Below are 26,322 nucleotides of genomic sequence, written 5' to 3'. Positions count from 1 at the left end.
TTCTGATTATTATTTACCTTTCTTTCTTCCACTTTCTAAACTAACTGTGAAACTCTACGGTAATTTTTAAATAGAAATATCACGCGTTGAGATGAAATCCTGGGCTGAGTAAGCCGTTTAGAACAGTGTAAAGTTTGAATTTCCCGCCGTTTGACACGAATGACATTTGTTTATGTTTAATCGGGACATAATTGAACATGTTTGTTTTCAGCAAAGCGTGCCCTTAGATATTTTTTTTAGAGAATAGGAATTGTTAAATTATTCCATTTTTAATGTAAAACATTGCAAAGAAAGGAAAAAAGAAAGATTTTTTGGCTCTAAATTTTAGGTTAGCTGTCAACATGCTCCAATTAATCTACGCTTTAAAAAAGCACAACAATTGAGGGATTCCAACGCCTTCTCAGCCCAGGATTTCATTTGAACGCGCATATATTTTCCCAAATTAATGTACTTAACTCTATCGGGCCTTCAAATAAATATTTATTTAGAGTAGGCGTAGGAAACATTCTAATTCTGTTAACAGTGTAAAGTAATTTTTGTAGGTAACCAATTATTCTCCGGAGTTACACAGGTTACATAGTAAGCTTTTTCCCAATTTCATATTGTCATATTCCGTGAAGGGGGGACAGGGAGAATGTACTACAAAAATTAAAAATATTTTCTAACCTAATTTTCTTTCGTTACAATGTCAAGACGTTTCTTGTGTCATTTTCTACGCTGGAAAAATGTTGCAAACAATTGAATTTCCATAGGTTGCTCTAAATATAAATTTATTTGAAGGCCCGTTAGTTGCAATTAATTTCTCCTTTGCTTAATATGCAAGAACTTTATTTTCTTCTTTTTTTACCTACATTTGGCTTTCTTTCCTAGATGAAATCTTTGCTTCTTCTTTGTTACATGTCACGGTGTGCAGTTCCAACTTTCTTCTTCATCTCTTCCTTTTCTTCTTTTCCAAATTCCGTAGTAGTTTATTTTTAATAACATCTTGCTAAATCTTGAGGAATAATTCTCATTACTATTTATTTCTTCTTTGCTGTACGTTCATTATCTTTACTTTATTTTGACCTTTTATTTCTCCAATTTTATGTTTTTCAGACAAAAACACGAATTTCTGTTATTCTCATTTAGTGAATGCTATTTTTTTAATTTTTTTATCTACTCTGAAAAAAAAATCTCATTTGATATTTTATCTAATCCCATGGGATAAATGACACTTATCCCACTCATTTGAGTGGAATAAGGAACTTCATTACCGGACGCATTGCATTACTCCACTCAGTGGGATAAGTGAGCTTCATTACCCCACTCAGTGGGATAAGTAAGTCATTATTCCACTGAGTGGTGTAATGAAACTGGCGGAAATAAATTAGATTTACCTTTTTTTTTTTTAATTCGGGGCGGTCTTAGATAAAATTTTGTACATAACACATGGGCTAAAGCATATTACAGGAAACTCGTGTGATTACAGATGAACTCGGGCTAACGCCCTCGTCATCTGCAATCTTCACACTCGAATCCTGTAATATTGCTTTTATCCCACTAATTGTGTAAATAACTATTATTCCTCTGTTCTTTCTTCCATATTTTTATTTATTCATTCGAATGCAATATTTTTATATCTGTCATACTTTCACTCTACTTCGTGCTCATTACTGCAAAAAAAAATACATACATATTTGAATACATATCTTGTTCTTGTTTATTACATGTGATACTATACGTACTTTTCATATTTTTTCTTCGTCGTTTTATTTTTTTTTTTCTCTAAAGCAGAACGAGTCCCAATTAAATTTCGTTATTCGTTAAAATCGACATAGCCAAATATTTTCTAAATATTTTTTCTTTTTCTCTGTTATTGGATCTCCGCAGGGCAACAAATACTACTCTTATTATAATAATTATGTTCCGGTCCCTATTATTATTTCTTCTTCAGTTTCGCCACTTTGTGCTTTTCCTTCGTGCATCTTCTACTTTTCTTCATAATTAAAAATAAAAAGATCCATGATTCACTTTCATATTTAATTTTATTTGTCACTCAATTATTTATCACTAATTCCACATTTTCCCCCCCTCATATTACTAGCTTAATTTTGTTTTCTTTCCCTCTCGCTTTTAATCCTTCTCTCCTTGTGGAATCCCCACAAACCATTTCCATAAAACCCGACCCGAGCCAAAGCGCGTGACATCACTGACGCTCCACAAAATCTCAATGGAATTTAAATCTGGTGTTTCGTCAGTCCTCCTTATTAAACCATCTGTTGCGTGACCACGAGTCGAGTTTCTTAAACCACGTTATCATCGAATCTTTGTCTTGCCTTATCCGAACCTCCCACACGTCCGTTATTATTTTTATGAAAATAGATATCATCTGTAATAAACCCACGTGGCTCCGGGTGCGTTCCTCCAATCCGATCTGCTTCTTCTCCAAACTGCGATTAGCTCACCTCAACTGAGTCAGTCTTCTATTTACCTAAAAAAATAATTTCACCAAATTCTGGTACGTGACTCGATTTTGAGTTGTTTTGAAATATTTGGGAACGATGGAGACAATAGTTGCATCATGTGAATAAATATTTTTAGTTGTGCAGCTTAAGAGCCACAATCCTGCCATCAGTTTATTGTGTTTGTGTAATAGACGCCATTTTATTTGCCTAATAGACGCCATTACATCTGTTATCAGTTTGTCATGATTGTCTGTTATCAGCGCTTTATAAACGTTATCGGATTAATTCAAAATCGTAAATTTTGATTCAGTAGATTTATTATTATTATTTTCAGGTTACTTCAATATTTACAAATCTTATTTTTTCTGACTATATTGTAATTTCTAGAAAGATAATGTGGCTGATTTTGTTTACACTTCTTCATCATTCTTGTTGACACAATAATAAATTAAATTTATACCTTAATTTATTTATTACACAATAATTAGAAATGATGTTAATTATTCCTATCGTTTTAAACCGGTACATTCAGTTATCTCGAGTTGTTGAAAGATGAAGCAGTGATCATGGAGCGCGACAGGGAGGAGCGCGTAAGTCCACATCTATTTTTACAACCCCCCCTTAATTATGATAATCAATCTGGTTGCCGCGAAAAATTTATGGATTTTAATCCCCGTCGCAGTTAGAGCGCCCCCACCCCGCAAAAAATCTCGGGAACAGCTTGGAAAATCCGGAAACGGAAGAGCCAAACCTTCACAGATGATAAATACAAACCAATATTTCAAATAGATACCTCGGAGAGGGTGGTTTTTTGCATGGGCGTCCAATGACGTGTGTCGGTGATAAACAGAGCGCGCTTTTTAATTGTTGGGTTTGTTTTAAGGGTGGCGGCGTCGATAGGGGCGAGATTCGCCTCCGGAATTTAATCAATCGATCTATATCACCTTATGCATAAAGGGGTTGAACAGATTAATGTCTTCATACGGAGAGCGATTGATTGATTCCTAAATTACGTTAAACATATCCGTCTCTTTCCCTTCAAAAGCTTGTTAGCTAATAGAATTTCTCAAAGTACACGTGGGGTTAGTCAACAAAGGTGTATTTTCATGCTAATGTCATTAATATTATTCAGATCTATCCAGGGCGAGACAATAGCCGAATTTAAATAATTCCGTTGCAGATCAATCAATTAGTTGAAGAAGTACAAAGACTACAGAGCACAATATCCAAACTGAAGGAGACGTCGATATCGCAGATCTCCCGGCTGGAGGACCAGCTGGAGCAGAAGCGCCAGATCATCGTCAGGCTGGAGGCCAAGCTGGACCACCAGCGCGACTACGAGGACATGAAGCGGGAGCTGAGGTGGGAAAAACCCGATTTCAGCAATTTCCGACACTCTTATCTCACTGACAACACTGATTTACAATGCCTTGCATCATCACCGAGACAACACTTCTTTTGCAGCGTCCTCAGGACGGACCCCTCGAACAATCCGGAGACCACCAAATCCATAGACCTGCTCCTCGAGAAGACCAAGAACCTGCAGCAGAGCGAGATCAGGGTCAAGACGCCGACACAAGAGGTCGAAGGTAAGCGACTCCGACGCCATCCCCCCTCTCTCCTTCGCCTAATTGCCGCCAAGAAGCGACCCGATAATATCGAAAACAATACAATTCCCAAAAAATTACATTAGCATAATCTAGTTGCGCACCGTAATTATTCCGGACTCCGGTTGAATTAAGTGTGTTTTTAATTAGTCCGGTGCGATTATAAATTAAGATCGGTGAACCGTGAAAAAAAGGAAGTCGTTTATCAGGGGCATCGATGACTCCGGCTGATAAGTGGAATTTATTATTTTTTTTTTTAAACAACCGATTGTCCGAAATCCTTGTCCCGATAGGACGACGTCATTTTCACAACGAAAAACAACTGCAAACAAAAGGAAAATCGTAACAGATAACAACTTACAAACGCTGCCGTGGAATTCTTAAGCGAGGACGTCTGGCCGCTCTACAGGTGACTCCAAAAATAACACTTTTAATTCGAATTTAATCGCAGCCGCTGACGCACTTTTCACAAAACTCAACTAATTCTTATCTAATGCTCTTGGAGACGGAGTCATTAACAACAATTGTTGTGGTATCCTTTCAAAATAATGCGATTTTAATTGACACCCATTAGGAAACCACTCCACATCTTCATTCCTCCAGGAGAAATTTCTTCTTGCCTGGAGAAATTTCATCCGAAACGCCAAGGCTTTAAAGCATTTTATATTATAGTATACAGGGTGTTATTGAAAGTTGTACAGATATTTTAACCACGAGCTACTGGCTTTATGTAGAACTCGGAAAAAATATCTAAAAAATTCTGTCAAAAATTTATTTTTTGAGCTACAATTTTTTTTAATTGCTTTTAGTCTTCTACGTTGTCAAACAACCTCGTATTTCGGCACATTTTAAAAATACACCCTGTATATCATATTTTATAAAACGTACACTTCCCTTGTTATTGGTACTTGAAGTTTCGATATAATATTAGTAAAATCTACAATGCTATTCAATCTATCCGATGTACTTTCTGCAAATTTCCACATAAAACTTTCCCAAAATGGTGGATGATCGCCATTTTTAATTTTTTATATCCTGAACTTTTACTACGATAGCAGAGCCTAAATTTTCGATATCTCTTATTGTCAAATTGGTGAATTCATCGCATCGCAAGCTCCGGTCAGGCATCTCTACGGACATAACCTACAATAATTTATAATTCTTCGTCTAGGGAACTCAGAAATTTTACCTTTGTAGCCAGATCATCGTGATTCATGAGCATTATTATACATGCACAATTTAATCATATACTTTTCGGGACTTTGGTGAGACTAGATCCTACATAGGTAGTTTGCCGCGATCTACGTCAATTTTCGGGGAGTAAAATTCATATCGGCACCGGACTTTAATTATTTGCTAAATATAACAAAAATTATCAAAACGTGAATAGCAAACGATTACAACTTACAGCTGTTTAATTTTCAACAGTGAACGGTTATCTTGCGTTATTTTTTAATTTTGACATCATGGCATCTGACATCCACGCTGTGGCCACGCCCACACCGGGCGGCTCGTGACAGAATATAGGGGACGCGGTCAAATATTGGGTAATAATTTCGTTATTTTGCTATTTCAAATGACCTTACACTTGCTCCGGTCGAGCCGCCTGTGGGACACTTCCACTCCTAGAACTTGAAGTACTTCTACTCCGCTCAGAAAAAAAAGACGGTTTAACCGTCTCTATGGAGATACAAAACGGCGCGATTTTCGAACGCTTGAAGATAAATTTCTTTTTTCATTTCTTCGTCCGAGCTTGCCAACAGATTTTTTTTTGGACGATTTGCGTTTCGATTGCAATAATTAGGTGCTACATCAGTTATGGTCCGGGCCAAGACCATTGTTTATTTTCAAGGTACGGATTTAGAAATTTGGCAACAGTGCCGGTGCAATTTTCCATCCGTGATGCGTGCACGATTGGAGTTTGTTGCTTAAAGAGCGAAATTAAAAAAAAAATCGTTTTTGCGATGATAAGGTAGGTTAAGCAATGACGGGTGGGGTCAGTGTTTGGATGGGTGGCCGGTGGAGAAGCGCGTCGATTGTAACTTCAGCACTTCAGCTTCACTGCTTGAGAGAAACGTCCATGATGAGAAATATATGCGGCCTCGATGCCGTGTCCCCTTTTACGATAATAATAATAAGAGTCAGTCTTTAGACATGCTTCAAGATTGGAAAAAAAAATTATTCTATTCTTGACAAGTCACTAGAAAACCACAATACTAGATTGTGTCATTAAGAGTAGAAGTGAGTCTTTTTGTGCTAAGCCCAGAGATTGAAGACCGAGACGAAGTCGAGGCTAAGCACAAAAAGACCTTCTACTGAATTCATTTCCTTGCCATAAAATGGCGGTAATTATTGTTGGTCACCCTGTAGCGTCGTCAAGGTGTAAAAAAAAGTGGCCCCCTCCCCAGGTGCTCCGCTTGTTGTGGTCGTGTCTCCTGTTCCTCTTTTGTGATTTAGGCTTTTCCTCTTTTCCAGGGGTTGCATTAAATGCGCCAACCTGTCAACCATCGGAGGCACTGTCTCCTCTGTCCTCCCCAGCCACCCTGCCTCGTCCCTTCCACAACGTAGAGCAATTTGGTAGCATGTTAGGCGAGGAGATCGTGGCGAACTGGCGCCGTAGCATAGACCACACTAACCGTCTAATCCCCCGCTCGCCCTGTGTAGATGTCGCGAAGACGCCGACCTCCCTGATGGGCATCCCCGAGTCCTCGGCCACGCCCACCACCAACGAAAAATCGACGGCGTCGACGCCGCAACCTCTGGACCCGCAACCCCCGCAATCGTCCCCCGCGGAACCCATCCTGAACGGCAACCCCAAGAGCCCCGAGGACAACAACAACCACCACGTCAGCAACAACAACATCCCCATGGCCACCATGTGCGCCGTCAACAACTTCCTCCGCGGCGACGAAACCCTCAAGAGCCCTTACCGGTTCGACGACCACAGGTACGCACCGTCCGTGACGCCGCATCCAGATTGTCACCGGATGCGTTCCAGGTCGCCCTTCCGGTTCGCTGAAGAGTTGGGGATGGCGCCCGGGTCCATGGTGGGGCGCCTGGGCGAGAGTCTCATCCCCAAGGGCGACCCCATGGAGGCCAAGCTCCAGGAGATGCTGAGGTACAACATGGACAAGTACGCCTCGCAGAATCTAGACACTTTACACATATCCAGAAGGGTTAGGGAGTTGTTGTCGATACACAACATCGGCCAAAGACTCTTCGCCAAGTACATTCTGGGACTGTCCCAAGGGACCGTGTCGGAGTTGCTCTCCAAACCCAAACCTTGGGACAAACTCACCGAGAAAGGAAGAGACAGCTACAGGAAGATGCACGCGTGGGCTTGCGACGAACAAGCGATTCTCCTCTTGAAGTCACTCATACCAAAGAAAGGTAATCACACTTTTTGGACACCGCGTATATACATATGTATTAGTTCCACTGTTGGAACAACGAACGTTCCTGCACTCAGATCATCAATCTTCTCCATTAGAGTGTTGCAAAAATTTTAATTTTCGAGATTATACCTAGGAAAAGATTTTTATCAGGCGCTCTTAATTATATTCACCAAGTTGAATCAATCCCGACGTGTTTTAATACGAAACCACACAAATAAATAATTCATTAATTAACAATTAAGCGATTCTAGGCCACGTATTCCATGTTTAAAAATAATTTTCGTACGAATCTGTGAATCACTTCCTGCCATTCAATCAAATAAAGCGGATTATTATTTTGACCGATGATTATGGCGAAACTGTCAGAAAAACGCACGTCGATCGTTCCTTGCAATTTTATTGTTCCATTAGGAAAAACGTTGTGTCACACGACAATCAAATTTACATGCGATCCTACAGAATTTCTACATTAATAACCCAAATATTTAATTGCAAAACCATTCGTATTGTTCGAATATCCCACGCGTTGCAAAACACCAGAGCCGGCTCCACGATCTCGGAACCGTACGTGGATTCGCTCTGCTCTGAATATTCTTTAATTCCAATCTGGAATGAGCATAATTTAACAATGCACAATTAAACCCGAATTATCTCCACAATCACATCGAGACGCACATGTTCGATTTTAGGATTACCGTAAATGTGCTCCACTTTTACTCCGGTTTTACACCTTTTCGCTGCACATTTTACTACCTATTGTTGGAGCCATTCTTTTACAACACAAGATCTTATCGCAGGGCGAGTCCCACTTACACTTGTACCAGCATTCTTCATGTTTTTGCAGGTTCGGAAATTTTTCCCAAAATATTCCTTGCTTCTGGGGTCGTGCGCGTAACGGCAGGAGACGAGCGTGAATATTTTGTGTTGTAAAATAAATACAGGGTGTCTCAAAATTGGCGAATTCCGAATTCAGAGCGTGGTAGGGAAGGACCCAGTGGGGCTCGAAAAATACCTATTAAAAAACCCACTGAATTTTTCAGCCGTATTTTAAGAAAACGCACTTCAAGAGTGCACCTTCAGACCAATATATCTCTGTGGGGGGAGTCTCGATTTTTTTTTTATTTCCATATTTGGACTACTGAAGTGATCCCCTACAACGCTCTGAATTTAGAATTTGCGAATTTTTCGACACCCTGTATGTTGGGTTGTAAAATAAATATAGTCAGTAGCACGGTATTCAGGCTTGATTAGATGGAACAAATAATGACGTAGAGTAGATTAGGGATTTTGTAGTTTCACCAGGCACAGATGGAGTTTTTCTCAGTTATGGAGCAGAGAAAAATTTTTTTTTTCCCAAAAATGAATCCACTTGTGCTTCGGGTTCTGTCCCTCCTTTCCCGGGTAATTTTGTGGAAACACCCTGTATACCCGTTCCGAGCCCCCGTTTAACGCGTACGACCGATACATCATTTAATTGAAGTGTGCATCTCCCGAAACAATCGCAGTTGACGTGCGAGAGTGCATCGTTTGTTCGTTGCTATCAATCAGTCAACATTCCCATTGTCGGGATTCTTCTTTTTCAGTGTCGTCGAAATTTTATTAATCGCATGTTCGACACCGATTACCTCGTGCATAAATGCAGAACAAAATCACCGCCGACTATCTCTGTTTAATTGAATCAAACGGCGGTGTCGAATCAGGTGGTGCAGTGATTGATACCCGGTCCGGGGATTCCGGTGAATCAACCGTTGCCCCGATTTTCCGATGAGTTGTTTGTTGCACTGGTGGCAAAATGCCGACGCGTTCCAACATGTGGAAAGCAATAAAAGTAAACCGGAATAATGATCGCAGGAAAAATTCGAAGCTAATGAAGATATCGACTGGTTTGGAATTTATTCCGGGTATGAAACCGACACGTTTCCACATTTTTTTGTCTTGGAGGTGGTTGACGCGGATGCAGTGTTTGGTCAATAAATCACAACAAGAAGTCAAATAAAAAATGGAAGATAATTCGTGACAAGTACACGCCTAGAACACACAACAGTTATCTAAATTAGTTGGAAAATGTTGACAAGAAACATATTTTTTTGATAAGTCTTGGATGGCTGGGACGGCGATTTTTGGTGCGTTCCATTTACTTATCTGTTGACTTAAAACGATCAACATCTAAAGGGTACCATTTTAAAAAAGTACGATCCAGAGCGGTACTTTTCAAAAGTGTCGACACGTCAATTCTGGAAGCTGTTTTCGATTCTGATGCAATTCTGGAGTCAGTTCTAAAATGGTACTACCTTTTTTTAAAGTAGTACCATTTCAAAAAGAGTTAAAAGCTGTGTCGTAAATGATCGACTAGAATTCTTGGCAAAAGAATTTACATCATTTACTTTCATAAGTTTCTACCTACAGAAATGACTAATTTTATAACGGTACCTTCTCAAAAATTAGCAATTTTAAATCGTACTATTGTGTTTAATTGCTTTGTAAATAAATTAAATGGTAAAAATCGTTTAAAGTGTTAACATTCCAGATGTGACAGTTTTGATGATGGTTTCGTTTCTAAAATATTCACTTTTAAAAGTACTGCTTTAAAAGTGGTGATTTTAACGCAGTACTAACGACCTGAGGGTACTATTAAAAATTGAAAGTTTTAATATAATGTATTTATCGAAACAAAAAATTCGAATCTGCCGAGTTAAAACTTAGAATAATCGTTTTTTAAATGGTACCACTTAAAAATTTGTTTCGATGACGGAAATATCATTTCACAAAGAAAATGTGTCGCAATTGAAAATCGAACAGGTACCATTTCAAAGATATTTTATTTCCGAACTTAAAACGGTACTATTTTAGCGACAAAAACAATTCTTAAAGGATTCTGTTTTGAAGAGTACCTACTTCACTTCTTAAGTTCTCTCAGAATACAAAATATATTATTTTCCAAAAGAGTACCGGCATAAAATAATGCAGTTTATGAGTACCACCACGCAAAATATTATTTTTTAAAAAGCACTAATATTGAAATAGTACCTACTAACTATTCCAAAAAAATATGTTCAATTAAAATGTAGATTATTTCATTGTTCCCCGAGGACAGAGCAGAATTTAGATCATCTGCTTTCGTAACTTTCTATCTAAAAAAATGTTATAACGGTACCACCTCAAAATGTGTAGTTTTTATGACATTTTATTTGCCGGAAAAAAATCTATAATCATAAATACCACCAATTCTGTGTTTTCAGCAATTCTGGAGAAATTTTATTTGTAAAATGTTCAGTGTTTTGAAGAGTACCTACTTTACTTCTTAACTTCTCTCACAAGACAAATACATATTATTTTCCACAAGAGTACCGGCATAAAATAAGGCACTTTATGAGTACCACCACGCAAAATATTAGTATTTATCGAAACAAAAAATTCGAATCTGCCGAGTTAAAACTTTTGAGAATAATCGTTTTTTAAACGGTACCACTTAAAAATTTGTTTCGATGACGGAAATATCATTTCACAAAAAAAATGTGTCGCAATTGAAAATCGAACCGGTACCATTTCAAAGATATTTTATTTCCGAACTTAAAACGGTACTATTTTAACGACCAAAACAATTCTTAAAGGACTCTGTTTTAAAGAGTGCCTACTTCACTTCTTAACTTCTCTCAGAATACAAAATATATTATTTTCCAAAAGAGTACCGGCATAAAATAATGCACTTTATGAGTACCACCACGCAAAATATTATTTTTTAAAAAGCACTAATATTGAAATAGTACCTACCAACTATTCCAAAAAAATATGTTCAATTAAAATGTAGATTGTTTCATTGTTCCCCAAGGACAGAACAGAATTTAGATCATCTGCTTTCGTAACTTTCTATCTAAAAAAATGTTATAACGGTACCACCTCAAAATGGGTAGTTTTTATGACATTTTATTTGCCGGAAAAAAATCTCTAATCATAAATACCACCAATTCTGTGTTTTCAGCAATTCTGGAGAAATTTTATTTGTAAAATATTCAGTGTTTTGAAGAGTACCTACTTTACTTCTTAACTTCTCTCACAAGACAAATACATATTATTTTCCAAAAGAGTACCGGCATAAAATAAGGCACTTTATGAGTACCACCACGCAAAATATTAGTATTTATCGAAACAAAAAATTCGAATCTGCCGAGTTAAAACTTTTGAGAATAATCGTTTTTTAAACGGTACCACTTAAAAATTTGTTTCGATGACGGAAATATCATTTCACAAAAAAAATGTGTCGCAATTGAAAATCGAACCGGTACCATTTCAAAGATATTTTATTTCCGAACTTAAAACGGTACTATTTTAACGACCAAAACAATTCTTAAAGGACTCTGTTTTAAAGAGTGCCTACTTCACTTCTTAACTTCTCTCAGAATACAAAATATATTATTTTCCAAAAGAGTACCGGCATAAAATAATGCACTTTATGAGTACCACCACGCAAAATATTATTTTTTAAAAAGCACTAATATTGAAATAGTACCTACCAACTATTCCAAAAAAATATGTTCAATTAAAATGTAGATTGTTTCATTGTTCCCCAAGGACAGAACAGAATTTAGATCATCTGCTTTCGTAACTTTCTATCTAAAAAAATGTTATAACGGTACCACCTCAAAATGTGTAGTTTTTATGACATTTTATTTGCCGGTAAAAAATCTCTAGTCGTAAATACCACCAATTCTCAGTGTTTTCAGCAATTCTGGAGCTGTTTTATTTGTAAAATGTTCAGTACTTGCTACGTAGGTACTCTTTTAAAAGCCCTAACTTTACACCAGCTTGTTCTAGTACATTGTAAATACTGTAACACTGACATTTCAAAAACCGTCGCTTCTGCAATGTATATTCTGGACAAATTTGAAAGAGTACTGTTTCAAAAAGTATTGCAACTGTTTCCGCATGTGTGTAATCCCATATTTAGAACCAGTTCTAAAGGGTACCATTTCAAAGCGATCGCTTCTAGCACGTTTTGGTAGTACCACGATCGCATTTTGTCCACCCAAGTGGAGGTTTCAAAAGGTACCACTTCAAAACGGTACTACTTGACCGCCCAACGGACTATTTTCGTTTTTTGACAGTTTTGATCGTTTTTTGGTCGGGCATGTTCGTCGCGAAGAACTTACTGCGCCATTCCAGCGCTGTATATCGGAATATGTACGCACATATCCGATTAATAAATAGAGATAATAATAATTGCCGCGTCTGAACGGATGTAGCTCGATGGTTGACCGCAAACAAAGAAAACAGAAAAAAAATATAAAAAAAATTGAATCATTTCCAAATTTAGTCGAACGAGGAGGAAGGAAGTCGCGTTATTAGCGAAAAATCGTGTCCGATAAATCCGATACCGCAAGAACGCAGCGGCGCGATGGGAAATCGTTAGGGGGGCAGAGTCGGCGGCGCTTTTCGTGGCTCGTTCGATTTCTATCACGTTCGGAATTATAAAAAAGTTTTTACGGCGTTTTTACACATGCAACACATTTTACACGCGATCGGTTTTAATTCGAATCACGGCACCATCCGTCACTGTTCGATCCGGGGGCGGCCGTAAGCCCCTTTCAGCGGGCGGCCTATCGATCAGCGCTCGATTCCGATCGGGCTGATGGGGGCGCGATAAGGCCGAAACCTTGGCCCGCCGGAAGCACGCCAGATCGCCCCCGCGATTATCTCCAAATTTTAAAATTTAAAGTGTCGGCCGCCGCTACACGGCTGGGCATAAAGATATTTTATATCGCTGCGAAACAAAAGCCGCGGAAGTCGATGCGAATAATTTACCTCTATCGGGGAAAAAAGGGGTGCAACGCCACGACGTCTGCAGCAAACCGAACAAAAGATTCATAAATCTCCGGTAATATAGTTGTCTAAATTGCTAATTTACTCTTTTATATTTCACTCTATAAATCCGACAACAAAGATACGTACTCCGACCGAGAATATTCCGATGCAAATCGGGGCCGCCCCTCGCACCTAATCCGGTCCTTGCAGATCTATCAGGACTTGCAAAAAACTCCATCAATGGAATTTCAATTGCAGACAATTCAACCGCAACATTTTTGTCCTCCTGTCATACACAACATGTTTCCGATTATTCATTTTTTACCACACAATAAACCCAATTATAACATTATTTATCCCCAACTCCCTAACCACCCCCTCCAACTCCCCAAAACCGATTCCATATCGACGTACTACAAAAAAGAAGATTTGTAAGCATCACTTGTACTCTTATAACCAAAAAACTAGCAAACAGATCTTGATTGATTCTTCACCAACAGTTAGACCATTCCTTTGGCTAGTACTTCAGCACGCGAATCAAAGTTTTGCGCTTCGCATCGACCTTCCATCCGTGACTCAGCCTCCACTGTCACTCGGTCCGTCGATGGACGATAATTTTTTCTCGGCAATTTAATGATTGTTTGTCGATTTTGAGGTTACACAAGAAATCAGACATAATAATAGTTGCGTGATGATTTTTTCGGTACCCAATTATTATTACATGATGTCCCGAGGTAATTACGTATCAGATGTTAAAAATATGTCGATGGTAGTCGAGGGAGCCGGTCCCAGCTCTCGATAGAATCTCTTCCAATTTTCTAGTTGTTAAAACGAAATTACGATTGTCTCTTGAATAAAGTGTAACGGGCTTTTCTATACCGTGTGACAGAAGACGACAGTTTAATGGCAGCATTTACGACGTTGTACATCTGTATTTATATAATAATAAAAACTTCCAGCAAGAGAGAGAGACTCGTAGCAAATAATAATTAGTCGTCGTCGCTGCTCATTTCGTATTTTTCATGGGAATGTGAACTCCCAGGTCCGGTCTCGCTTCGTGATGGTACAAGAATAGTGTAATATTGTCAACTTGTACAGACAATAACGGATGCTTTAATGTCGACAAGATGTGAGCAATTGCATATGTCAACGTATCAATTTTAATACAGTTAGCCTAATTGCCAGTTCGAAGATTTCTTTGTATTGTTCTGTTCCAACTCACGACAGGACAACCAGATCTGACAGAAAACCACCGTAACGAGATTTTAATTGGACCTTGAAGACTCCACACAAATAATCTATAATTTCATTGTCGGCATCACCGGAAGCAAAACTCACCAAATCTCAAATCGAACACTCCTCACTTCAATCTTTCAAGTGTTTTGTGCAAATCGAACGCTTTCACCTCGTCGGACTCTCCGAATGATTGTTCATTGAAGCCCTCAAATCAGATGTCAACTGTCAAATGTAAAATTATCAAATCTTAGTTGTTTTGCTTGTGATTTTCTTCAGTTTTTCTATATTCCAATTACTTTTCATCTTACAACAATCTTTATTAAAAACCTGTCATTAATGGACTTATTTATACCTATACATAACCTCAATTTTTCTATTTGGTACCACAATATACTGTGTGTAACTAGAATTTTCAAAAGTTATTTTGAATGCCTAAGGTTGGTTACTTTGAATTGAGAGATTAAATCCAAATAAATATGCCGCCAGTAACCAAAATTGATTGTGAAACGAAAAATCATCTATCACTTAGCGAGAAATTAGTCATTTGCAACTGTTACAATTAATTTGCGGTCTTGCATTTTTAGGATATCTCTTGTTTGTCACCAGAAACCACATAGCCTCCAACCTAACCAAATTTATGGCAACCTAGTAACGAATATCCCTAAATCCTAGGGAGTAATTTATTTTTGAAACGAGAGTACCTAACAGAACGACAAAAATCAAATACTTATAAAGTCCATTCAAAAAACATCTGGACTATCAAAATTGCAGTTTTTAGGTTGGTTAAATCACTAAATATGTAGTTATTTTCATATTGCCCGGTCGGTATCTATGATTTTTTGATTTTTCAAACTAGTCATTTGTTTAAATTGACAGTGTCAAATAAATTGCAAAATTATTTAAGTATATTTTCATATTTTGTAAAAAGGTTGAAATGGAAAGTTCTATTGTTCTATTGACGCAAGAGAAGAGGGCCATCACAAATTATTATATTATAAAGCAATATCTTCAATAAAAATGTTTCTGATTTTACCCTACTATGTAGAAAAACAGTATCTTGCATTGTGAAAACCTAATTAAAGCTGACTGATTAACCATGATGAGTATTAGAGATGTTTCACCCATAATATCTTGGCGGAATCTGACTCAAATAGTTTACCTGTTTTCAGTTTGTCGTGTGTCACCTCTTTGTCTTTGTGTTTTTTTATAAACTTTATCAAATTGCTCCAGTTTTTTAGTTGCTGCATTTCGCTGCAAGTGTTCAAAACACTTTTAGTTCAATGATTTAAAAAGAAACATAACCTAAATATATTTTGTAACTAGATTTTGACGTGGGTACATTCTAGCGAAAATTTTTTATATCCAAGTACAATCAAAACAAGCATTTTATTTAAAATGTAATTTTGACAGTCCAGGAGTTTTTTGAATTTACTATAATTTACTTGACGCTAAAATGAAAAATGATCTAGTAAAATGTTTCAAACAGATAAAAAGGTTGGCAGCCGAGTTAAGTAGTCTTGAGTTGTAGAAACGGAAATTGACAGACACAGAAAATGATAACCTCACAAATGCAACCTGACGCATTGTTCATCAAACAGTGTTGCCGGTTGTATTTCTAACGTAGAATGCAATGTTGGCGGAAATTTAGAATTGAAACAGACTTTATAGTCGAATTCTACAAGACTCTTGATATCCCTACGTTCTTTTATAGACACTTTTTATTTGTGGAAAAAATGTTGTTAGGATTGCTTTGGTGAAACGAGCGGGACTTGGGGTGTAAGAGGATGATCTGTGCCAGGTTCTGGTCGAATTTGTATTTTGTTTGTGTTTTGCTAATGGCGTTAGCAAAATCTGCAATCATTAAGACTGTGTACCCCTCCTCCCTTACAGACAATTTTTCCTCAGGCAAAGATACAGGAATGCCAACGTTCGGCCGTCCGGAAAACGATCTGACGGAGGAGAGAATAGCGCACATCTTGAGCGAAGCCAGCCAGTTCCAACAGCTGAAGTCGCACAACACCGAAGACAGTCACAGCAACGACGACTCGAAGTCGCCGCACAACCAATGTCTCAGTCCCTTCTCGAAGGACTCGTCGCAGAACCGAAGACTCAAGAAGTACGAAAACGATGACATTCCACAAGAAAAAGTCGTGAGGATCTACCAGGAGGAGCTGGCCAAGTTGATGGGGCGGAGGATGGAGGACATGAGGAACCCGAGAGAAGCCTTCCCGGGGTGAGTAGCACGAAGGGGTGTTCAGAGATGGTAAACTCTTTGTAGTATGTTCTTCCCGCAATTGTTCACTGGGGGACAGATGGACCGGACCCAGGAGGAGATCAGGATGGCGCTCGACGCCTACCACAGGGAGATAGTCAAGTTGAACCAGTCGAACCCGGGCCAAATGCCGAATTTGGGGTTGCTGGCGCTGCAGCAGCAAGCTTTGGCCCAGCACCAACCCAACGGCGGCGTCCAAGACTTGTCGTTGCCCAAAGACAAGAAACTCCTCAACGGCGAAGACAAGGACTCCAAAGACCCGAACGAAGACGCTTTGAGACACTCCGGGAGTGCTTTCAGCTTGGTCAGGCCAAAAATCGAACCTGGGACCCAACCGTCGGGAGGTTCCACAGCTTCTAGTCCTTTGGGCAACGCGATCTTGCCCCCGGCGATGACCCCCAGCGACGAGTTCTCCGGATCGGCGGTGGCGAGTCCCCTCCAAAGAATGGCTTCCATCACGAACTCGCTCATATCGCAACCTCCCGCCCAGCCGCACCACACCTCCAGCCAGCGCCCTCTCAAGGCGGTGCTGCCTCCAATAACGCAGCAGCAGTTCGACCAGTACAACAACCTCAACACCGAGGATATAGTGAAGAAGGTGAAAGAACAGCTGAGCCAGTACTCGATAAGCCAGAGGTTGTTCGGCGAGTCCGTGCTGGGGCTGTCGCAGGGGTCGGTGAGCGACCTCCTGGCGCGGCCCAAGCCGTGGCACATGCTGACGCAGAAGGGACGCGAGCCCTTCATCCGCATGAAGATGTTCCTGGAGGACGACAACGCGGTACACAAACTCGTAGCCAGCCAGTACAAGATTGCCCCCGAGAAGCTGATGCGCACCGGGGGCTACGGCGGCGCCGGTGCCTCCATAGGCAAGCCGATGCCCCCCACCCCCAAGATGCTGAACGACGCCGCCGGCATCATCAGCAAGATGCAGGAGACGCAGAGTCTGCTGCCGCCGTCGCTCCAACTCGGCCCGCCGCCGCTCAACCAGAACCCCCAGCCACCGCCGATGTTGCTCACGCCCCCGGGAGTGCCGCCCCACCACGCCATCAGTCTCCAGAACCCGGACCACCTGAAGAAGTCCAATCCCAGTCCGCACGGGATACCGCACTCGCCCATGGGGCAGCACCAGAGTCTCAGGAACATGCACCAACACATGTCGCCCAGCGTCTACGAAATGGCGGCGCTCACGCAGGATCTCGACACGCAGGTTATCACCACCAAGATCAAGGAGGCGCTGCTTGCCAACAACATCGGACAAAAGGTGAGACCCGACATCTGTCACTTGTCAAACACACACCAAACCAACACCGCACATTATGACTGGCAACGCTGTCTAGGGGGAAATTGATTGTTATTTAGGTTAAGCTTTTTTATTTCTTGCATACACCGTATTCACACGATTGGATTTTTTTTGCTTTTCGCAACATAACGTTCAATCTAAATTTTCGCGATCCGTATCCCCCAATTTGACAATTAAACTGTCGTTTCAGTCGTGCCAACTTCTACCGTTTCTGGTTACTACATGGGATTATAGCATAGCCAGGGATGTTAATTGTTTAAGCAACAAGAATCAACAAGTGTTGAATCTTTGATTATCTTTACGTAATGCTTTGAGGATGTATCGGACGTATTTAACAAAAAGTGGACAAAATTAATAAAAGTCGGTAAAGTTGTTACCTACCTTCGTTTTTCTGGTGTCATAAAAAAATGTCAAATAAATTCGCTGAATCGTTAATGAGTTGTTACGATTTTGATTTTAACACATTTTATTTTTATTTGACGATTATCGGTGCAGTTGGATGAATAATTAAAGAAATCGTGGTCGTTGTAGATTTTTGGGGAGCGGTGCTGGGGTTGTCCCAGGGCTCGGTGAGCGAGCTTTGTTCATTGTTTAACCAACATGAATCAACAAGTGTTGGATCTTTGATTATCTTTACGTAATGCTTTGAGGGTGTATCGGACGTATTTAACAAAAAATGGACAAAATTAATAAAAGTCGGTAAAGTTGTTACCTACCTTCAAAAATGTCAAATAAATTCACTGAATCGTTAATGAGTTGTTACGATTTTAATTTTCACACATTTGATTTTAATTTGACGATTATCGGTGCAGTTGGATGAATAATTAGAGAAATCGTGGTCGTTGTTGTAGATTTTTGGGGAGGCCGTGCTGGGGTTGTCCCAGGGCTCGGTGAGCGAGCTTCTGTCGAAGCCGAAGCCTTGGCACATGCTGAGCATCAAGGGCAGGGAGCCCTTCATCCGAATGCAACTGTGGCTGAACGACGCGCACAACATCGACCGCCTGCAGGCGCTGAAGAACGAGCGCCGGGAGGCGAACAAGCGGCGGCGGTCGTCCGGCCCCGGGGCGCACGACAACAGCTCCGACACCTCCTCGAACGACACGTCTGAGTTCTACCATTCCAACTCGCCGGGCCCCGGCCCCACCAAGAAGCAGCGCGTGCTCTTCTCCGAGGAGCAGAAGGAGGCGCTGCGGCTGGCGTTCGCGCTCGACCCCTACCCCAACGTGGCCACCATCGAGTTCCTGGCGTCCGAGCTGGGCCTGTCGAGCCGCACCATCACCAACTGGTTCCACAACCACCGCATGCGGCTGAAGCAGCAGGTGCCCCACGGGATGGCCTCGGACGTGCCGCCGCGCGACCAGACGGGCAGCCAGGGCCCCTTCGACCCCGTCCAGTTCCGGCTGCTGCTCAACCAGCGGCTGCTGGAGCTGTCCAAGGAGCGCATGGGGCTGGGCGGCGTGCCGCTCCCCTACCCGCCCTACCTCGCCGCCAACACCAACCTGGCGGCGCTGATCTCGCGCGGCCTCCTCCCCGGCGAGGTGGACATGGCCGCGCTGAACAGCGCCGTCAAGGAGCAGATGAGCGGCCTGGACCTGTCCATGACCTCGCTGAAGCGCGAACCGGGCGACTTCGACGACGACGACGACGTCGAGAGCAACGTCGGCTCCGAGGACTCGAACCTCTCCACCGGCAGCCTGCTCAAGGCCGAGCCCAAGGAGGCGCCCGTCAACCAGGGCCGCAGCTCGCGGAGAAAACCGGCGGCGCCCCAGTGGGTCAACCCCGACTGGCAGGACACCGACAAGGACAAGCCCACCGGCGACGAGGTCATCATCAACGGCGTCTGCGTCATGCAGACGGAGGACTACGGCCGCAGGAACTCCGAGGAGACGGTGCGGGTGGAACCGACGCCGGTCCTGGACCACCGGTTCGAGGACGACCAGAGCGACGCCTCCTCCATCAGCAACGACAACGAGACGCAGAATCAAAACGAAGACAAAGACAAAACGGAAGAAACGCGAAACCAGTCGGAAGAAGCCGACAAACAAGAAGAGGACAAACAAGAAACCGAAGACGAGAGGTGGGATTATTGAACTAAAGTGATAAAAGACGAAGGACTTCGCGACGAACGAAGCTTCTCCTGTAAGATAATAAAATTTAAGTGCAATCACGGAATATCGAACTAATCATTACCTACCCCTATTATTTATTGTGATTATTATATTTACCATTTTTGTTAAATTTAAGGCTTTTCTTGCCAACGAGGCACTGTTTTCGTTCTCTCCTTTTTTAATTCGTAGTTATTACAAGACTGTTACCATAATTATTGTATATTTAGCCAAATTATTGACGGCTATGATTATTATTGCAAAGCAAAATGTTTTGAACATTGTGATATTTGCTTGTTCTATAATTATTTAAATTGAAGAAAACGTGTGCTTTCCAACCCCCAAGATGGCCAAATTTGCAATAAGTGTTGAAATTTCGTACTCTTTTCAAAAAAAATGTTTTGTACATAAGGCACGTGTATTACGTTTAGTGGTAAGGACCGAAATTGCTCCCAGTTTTTCCTCTAGTCTTTCCATAAGGGCATCAGATATGTTTCGTTCGTTTTGGCCAGTCGACGAGGTCGGACTTTCTCGTTTCACATCCTGAAAGTTTCGTCTGTACCGCGTTTGTTGTTATTTTTTTCCGGTGGTTTTGATCTCATCCTCCGGCTGGAAATGTGTCTGTTCATGCATAGCTTTAATTTCCAAATAAATTCTAGGATTAATCATGAGCAAAGAAGTTATAAAAAATAAAAATGCATATCGTTACTTGTAAGTATTAAGATACGAATCCACCCAATAGAGAAGAATTTAAATGATAAATTACAATAGTGATTGATGATGATGTTATTGATCCTTGTTTTCTTCCAGGACGATAAAATATGGCACCTGTGCAATATTTTAGCGTTTCCATTGAAAAATTAATAATTAATCGAGAAATGTATATTTTTGGCAATATACAAATTTGTGTAATTCTTCCATTGTATTATTCAATGTATACACATTGTAAAAAAAGTTATTAAAATAAATACGTAATGTTCTGCTCTTACAAAAAATGTTTAAAAAATTAAGTGAGAGACATTATTAGCAAAATATGTATAAAATGATGCACATTTTTAAATAACTGCATGTAGAATAGCGTCGTAATAGATTTTTTTGCAGTAGAAAAATATTATTTATCGTTTTCACAAAATAAAATGAACTTTCTATGTATTCTTTTCTATTTTTTTTTCTTTGTTAGTTATTATTAAGTATTCGAAATACGTGAAAGTTTGTTTTATCAAGTACGTTTTTTTATTGTCATATTATATTTTATAAAATGTAGAAAACTATCAAACGTTTTAATTAGTGATGATAATTTTTCTGTATTGTAAATATTTACATCATATCATCCTCCTTTTGAAATTTCTAAATTATACATTTCACTGTATTTAATGACTTGTTTTATTACTTCTCCCCAAAGTACAAAATTCGACTGACAAAAGCTTTCAAAAAATATATATTTTTAATTTTTAGAAAAAGATGCACAATTTTTTTAATGTACTTTTTATTTACAATTTTTTTAAAAATATTCACATGTAAATATCGAGCAAAAATTGTTCGACATCTCTCGAAAAACTAAAAAGCAACGAACGAAAGAAACTGCAAACAAAATAACATTTTCATTTCCTTTGGTAGTTCGTGTAAAAGTAAAAAAGGGGTTATGATTGATTGCGCTGTTGTCACGTGTAAGACTAAGACGCCGCCACGCGGCCAATCACTCAATCAGTAAACCTCACTCAACCTCACTTTAATATAATTTTTTTCCGTCTATTTTGATGTTTTTCAACACTTTTTTGTCAATCAAACTGCGCAATCTTCTCTTTTAAACAAGTGGAAGTGATCAACGACGTTGAATTTGTCCGCATCGTGTCCATTACTCTCATTCAAGTACCATTCTTCACACGTCGCCAACGCCTGGAACAACTCTCGAAGACTTTTTTCACCTGGCTTACACTGCATGTTTTTGACGTTTTTAAGAACTTCGTTGGTTTTCTCGTACAAAGGCCTGATATGTTCAAATTTTTCTACTTCTCTGTTCAAAATGGCTTTATAGTAAATCTCCTCAATATATTCTTGTTCCAAATTGTAGACTTCTTTCTTTAATTGGTCAAGTTCCTCAGATGCAACCGCTGGATCATGACTGGGCAACAAAATGTTCGTCGGTAACGTAAAAATCTTGTCACAAGTCTCCTACAACAAAAATTGTAACAACACTCGATCGAAAAGTTACCAAAATCTGCCTTAAATTTGTGCAAAGGTTTCTCTGCTTTCTTCATGAAGAGGTCCTGCAGCAGCTGAATCTGACGTTCGATTGTGTTTTTATCGGAGGGAAATTTATTTATGAGCATTTCTTGGAAAGTGTTCAAGACATTTTTAACAGTGTCTTCGACGAATTCCTGGACTAAAATCGAAAATATGTTTGAAGAAAACTACCAAATCTGTACGTACAATCTTCGTAAAATTCAATCGAAGTAAACTGGAAATAGTGTAACTGTCGTCCGTATTGAATACAAATTTCGTTAGTGGCCATTTCGGGCCCCACAAACATTTTTATTTAAACACCAAACCGTCGTAACGCTTCCAACGAGCGCAAGTTTAAATTCGAAATTTGACAGTTGAGAGTGACAGAAAAGTCACCAAACAACTTCTAGGGACTTTAGTGTTGAATGTCACTAGTGTCAAGCGGCAAATAATTTTTAAAATCTTTATTTAAAAGAAAATTATTTTGTGCCGCCGGCCGGAATTTGATAGTTTATAGATCTCGAAATCGTCCAAAAACACATGAATTGCCGGCTTAGTTCGGCTAAAAGTAGGGATTTTGAGTTATCATCGGTTTCGGGTGGAATGTGTTATCAGGATTCTGTCAAGCGTCATCTTAATTCTGTGCATGGCTCGTTAAAAATGTTTTTCTATTCACAATAACGTACTATTGCGGGCAAAAAAAGTGGGACATCAAATTTCTGTCAGTTTTGAAAAATTCGATGTAGTTCAAGCTTTATTGTCATTTTTTTGACACTATTCTAGCTGACAGTTTAAAAATTGATTTTATACTCCTATTTTACTTTTCCAAATGCCCTCTTCTTTTGATAAAGGTAGATTTTGATTGGGACTTTGCATTAAATATTCACTACGCGCTTATTTACAATCATTCCCTACAACCTACAATACTTACCTAATGACAACGTCAATCAATTCAAAGTAGGGTTAGAATCACATAAAGGTTATTTCACATTAAAAGTCAAGACAATGACGTTGATGTCCCACTTTTTTTGCCCGCAATAATACAAATCTCAAAGAAGCAATATTTTACTAAAATCAATTAACGAAAATTACGTTTTAAGTGACTTCTTGACCATGAGCTGGTGTATCTACGAGTATTATACCAAATGTTTGAGGAAAATGTCGTCAAAAAAAAAAAAAAATTGATAAACGTGTGGTAACAATAGCGATGTTGCCAACACAAAAAATGTCCCTAATACCAATTATTAAAACAGGTGCTTTAACTTTTATTTAACAAATATTCGCAACAGTTGGCACAAAAAATTTTGTGTATCACACGTCCAGAAACGGTTTTGCGAGTACTCTATTAAAATCTTTTTATTTAAAAGAAAATAATTTAAAAATGATGTGGCATTCTATCAAAATGGTCTATTAACATGTGAAATTATAGTACACCAAGACGCTATGATAAAAAAACCTTAACATAGAAAGAAATACATTTGTTTTGGCAAAATCTAATTGCAAAAATATTCGAGTTTAAAATATTCGGGGTCGATAATAATGTTAAAAAAATATAAAAACGTTATATCTAGGATGAATCACTGCTGTTGGTGCATCTTTGCTTGCATCGCAGCGATCATCTCTTGCATCCGCTTCAGTTCAGCTTCTTTCTCCAAGAGTATTCTATCCCTATCACTCGTGGCAGCACCCTTATCGTCAACAATCCTGCAACGAAACCCTCAATACAAATTCACTCGTTCGACTTCGGACTCACGTGTTGCGCTTCGACACGCCGCCCCTAGCTAAGTGTTCAGATCTGTAATTTTCGTAGTGCACTTGTTGCGTGATTTCTTGCAAATCCTGCATGTGCGTGATTAACATAGTCCTCAGCTTGATAAAATCACAGTGTTCGGGGTTTTCCACTTCGACCACCCCCCACGGGTACAAACGCCCCCTCACCTTCCTCCCTCTTACCTCCAGCAAGGTGTTCGCGCCGCACACGGCGAACGGCACCGCTTGCTTCAATTGCCTCACTTGCTCCTTGTACTCTTCATCCTCGTCTGAATCGCACTCGGGCAGCGAGTAGATTCGGATGCCGTGCTCTTGGATCTCGTCCATCACCTTCTTTTTCAGTCTTTGCATTTCTTTTTTTGTTAGAACGTCAGCCTTGGCGATTACTGGCACTATATTGACTTTGTTGTGGAGTTGTTTCATGAATTCTACGTCTAGCGGCTTGAGACCGTGTCCGAATGGAGAAATGAAGTAGAAACAACAGTGGATCCGGTTGTCCATGATGTTTTTCCGGTTGAGGCCCGACTCGTCGCGCAGAAACCGCTCGAATTGGTCATCTATGTATTTGATAATTTCTGAAAAGGAGTCTGTGTTGTCGATGGCGTCGCCGTAACCCGGCGTGTCCACCACCGTGAGCCGCAGCTTGACTCCGCGTTCCTCAATTTCCACAGTTGAAGGTTCAAGTTTGACAGTTTGTTTCATTTTTTCTGGAAATTGGTAATGTTGCAGATCATGTGTTGCAGTTTAAGGTCCTAATAGCGCGCGCTCCGTGCCCCGCACAATACTTACTTCTGTTGATGTACTTACACCGTTGCCAGATTTATTAAAAAGTAAACAGGCTTTTCTGGATCATGTACTGTCGCGAGCAATAAATTTTGGGCGTCAATGTCATTTCAAAATTTGGTTAGATTGTCACAAATTTAAAAAATTTCCCTGCCTGATTATGCCCACGTCAACAAAGTGTCAAAAAATTGAGAAAAAACTGACAATTAATGTCATACAACATGATGATAGGTTATGATATTTACGACTGTTTTACAATGGAGTATTTTTGATTGCGTCAAAGAATGACCTTGACGACCAACATTTATTGTTCGCGACTGTACATTTTGGTTCGATTTGTTGATTTGTTTGTAAAAAGGTGACTAGCCCAGTTTTTTAAAAAATCGCTTCATTAAAAAACAAATTATGTAACATGTTTTCCACTAACTGACGCTTTTTTTGCTCAATTTTTCGTTTTAAGGTGAGCTAAAAAGTGCATTTGATTCAGAAGAAACGTCTCGACGGGGTGACTGTTGTAGTTTTTGCAAAAACAAATTAAACTGAAAGACACAACATGAACAAAAATGTGAACAAAATGGATAAAATTCTGTTCAACCTTTAATAAATCTGGCAACGGTGTAAGTAGTACATATCGTGATTTTTTATTTTACTGAACACAGGATTCATGGATCTGTAAGTTTGGTTGCCTATTTCAAATGAATTGACTTGTCCATTTTTGAACTGAACATAGCCATTTTAATTGTATGTCAGCGAAATAAAAAACGCAATGTATAGAGAAGTATTGTACGGAACACGGAGTGCTCTCCGTGCGCAATAGCAGGACCTTAAACTGCAACATTACCTGGGAATTTTTAGGTTATGTTGACATTTTTTTTCAAATCTGCATACCTATGGCATCTGGAACTTGTCTTTCTGGATACAAATCGGTCAAAAAAAGAGCGTTCACGAGTGTGGACTTTCCTAAACCGCTCTCGCCCACCACCATCAATGTAAACTCAAAACCCTTCTTCACAGATTTTCGGTGAACTTGATTTGGCAGATTAGCAAAACCTACATATCCAGAGGTTTCTAAACTGGAAAACTGGAACATTGTCTACGTGTTAACCGGACATACAGTAAGTATACCGTAAACAACGGAAATCCTTATCCATATTGATATGATAATAAATAATTGATACACACTTACATTTTTGACTGAATCACTAGACATATTTATTCGAATATTTGAGATTTCGGTTTTAATATAAATTTAAGTCCTAAAAAACTAAGGAAAAGAGTGGAATTTCGGTTAATTTTTCAACAGCCGGTTATTATAAACTATAAACATCAAACAATAAACTACACTGAAGGAATGATCTGATTGGTCGAGATAAGGTGTGGCCTCTCGT

At 39.7% G+C, this 26,322-nt stretch overlaps 2 protein-coding genes and 1 long non-coding RNA gene across 13 annotated transcripts in view; 1 reads left to right on the top strand and 2 right to left on the bottom strand.

Annotated features, from left to right (window-relative positions):
- ct (homeobox protein, cut) overlaps positions 1-21,532 on the top strand; it is an 82,558-nt gene extending 61,026 nt beyond the window's left edge. For 4 of the 11 annotated variants that reach the window (XM_069044877.1, XM_069044879.1, XM_069044884.1 and 1 more), the window contains 6 exons: positions 3,625-3,806; positions 3,909-4,033; positions 6,527-7,441; positions 16,372-16,714; positions 16,760-18,014; positions 18,905-21,532. In XM_069044877.1, coding sequence (XP_068900978.1) covers positions 3,625-3,806; positions 3,909-4,033; positions 6,527-7,441; positions 16,372-16,714; positions 16,760-18,014; positions 18,905-20,143 — 4,059 coding nt within the window. In that variant the 3' untranslated portion in view covers positions 20,144-21,532. Of the gene's footprint in view, positions 1-2,934; positions 3,035-3,624; positions 3,807-3,908; positions 4,034-6,526; positions 7,442-16,371; positions 16,715-16,759; positions 18,015-18,904 lie in introns of those variants that run through there. The other 7 variants (XM_069044880.1, XM_069044887.1, XM_069044881.1 and 4 more) reach the window with 5 other exon arrangements.
- Positions 2,077-5,692, bottom strand: LOC138128678 (uncharacterized). The gene is made up of 4 exons (XR_011158839.1): positions 5,460-5,692; positions 5,241-5,407; positions 4,413-5,181; positions 2,077-2,470 (listed from the first exon to the last, which is right to left on the bottom strand). It is a non-coding gene; the product is annotated as an uncharacterized lncRNA (long non-coding RNA).
- Positions 21,533-23,768: 2,236 nt separating the features above from the next.
- Positions 23,769-26,310, bottom strand: Septin1 (Septin 1). Its single transcript, XM_069044876.1, has 4 exons — positions 26,121-26,310; positions 25,823-26,015; positions 24,135-24,858; positions 23,769-24,085 (listed from the first exon to the last, which is right to left on the bottom strand). Exons 1-4 carry the CDS (start codon positions 26,142-26,144, stop codon positions 23,959-23,961), a joined length of 1,068 nt encoding a protein of 355 aa, XP_068900977.1. The 5' UTR covers positions 26,145-26,310; the 3' UTR covers positions 23,769-23,958.
- Between the last annotated feature and the right edge of the window lie 12 nt (positions 26,311-26,322).

Source organism: Tenebrio molitor, chromosome 4 (assembly GCF_963966145.1).
Source record: "Tenebrio molitor chromosome 4, icTenMoli1.1, whole genome shotgun sequence".
In the NCBI taxonomy this organism is placed as follows: domain Eukaryota; kingdom Metazoa; phylum Arthropoda; class Insecta; order Coleoptera; family Tenebrionidae; genus Tenebrio; species Tenebrio molitor.
The sequence above is the reverse complement of the archived record's forward strand: the minus strand, read 5'-3'. Positions and strand labels throughout refer to the sequence as shown.

What these genes read in the sequence shown, in the direction of transcription:
- Septin1 (XM_069044876.1), bottom strand. Translation starts at nt 26,144, where the DNA reads ATGTCTAGTGATTCAGTCAAAAAT. An exon ending in CTAGTGATTCAGTCAAAAAT is followed by an intron (nt 26,016 to 26,120) that starts GTAAGTGTGTAT and finishes ACAATGTTCCAG; the next exon opens with TTTTCCAGTTTAGAAACCTC. An exon ending in GGCGTGTCGAAGCGCAACAC is followed by an intron (nt 24,086 to 24,134) that starts GTGAGTCCGAAG and finishes GTTTCGTTGCAG; the next exon opens with GATTGTTGACGATAAGGGTG.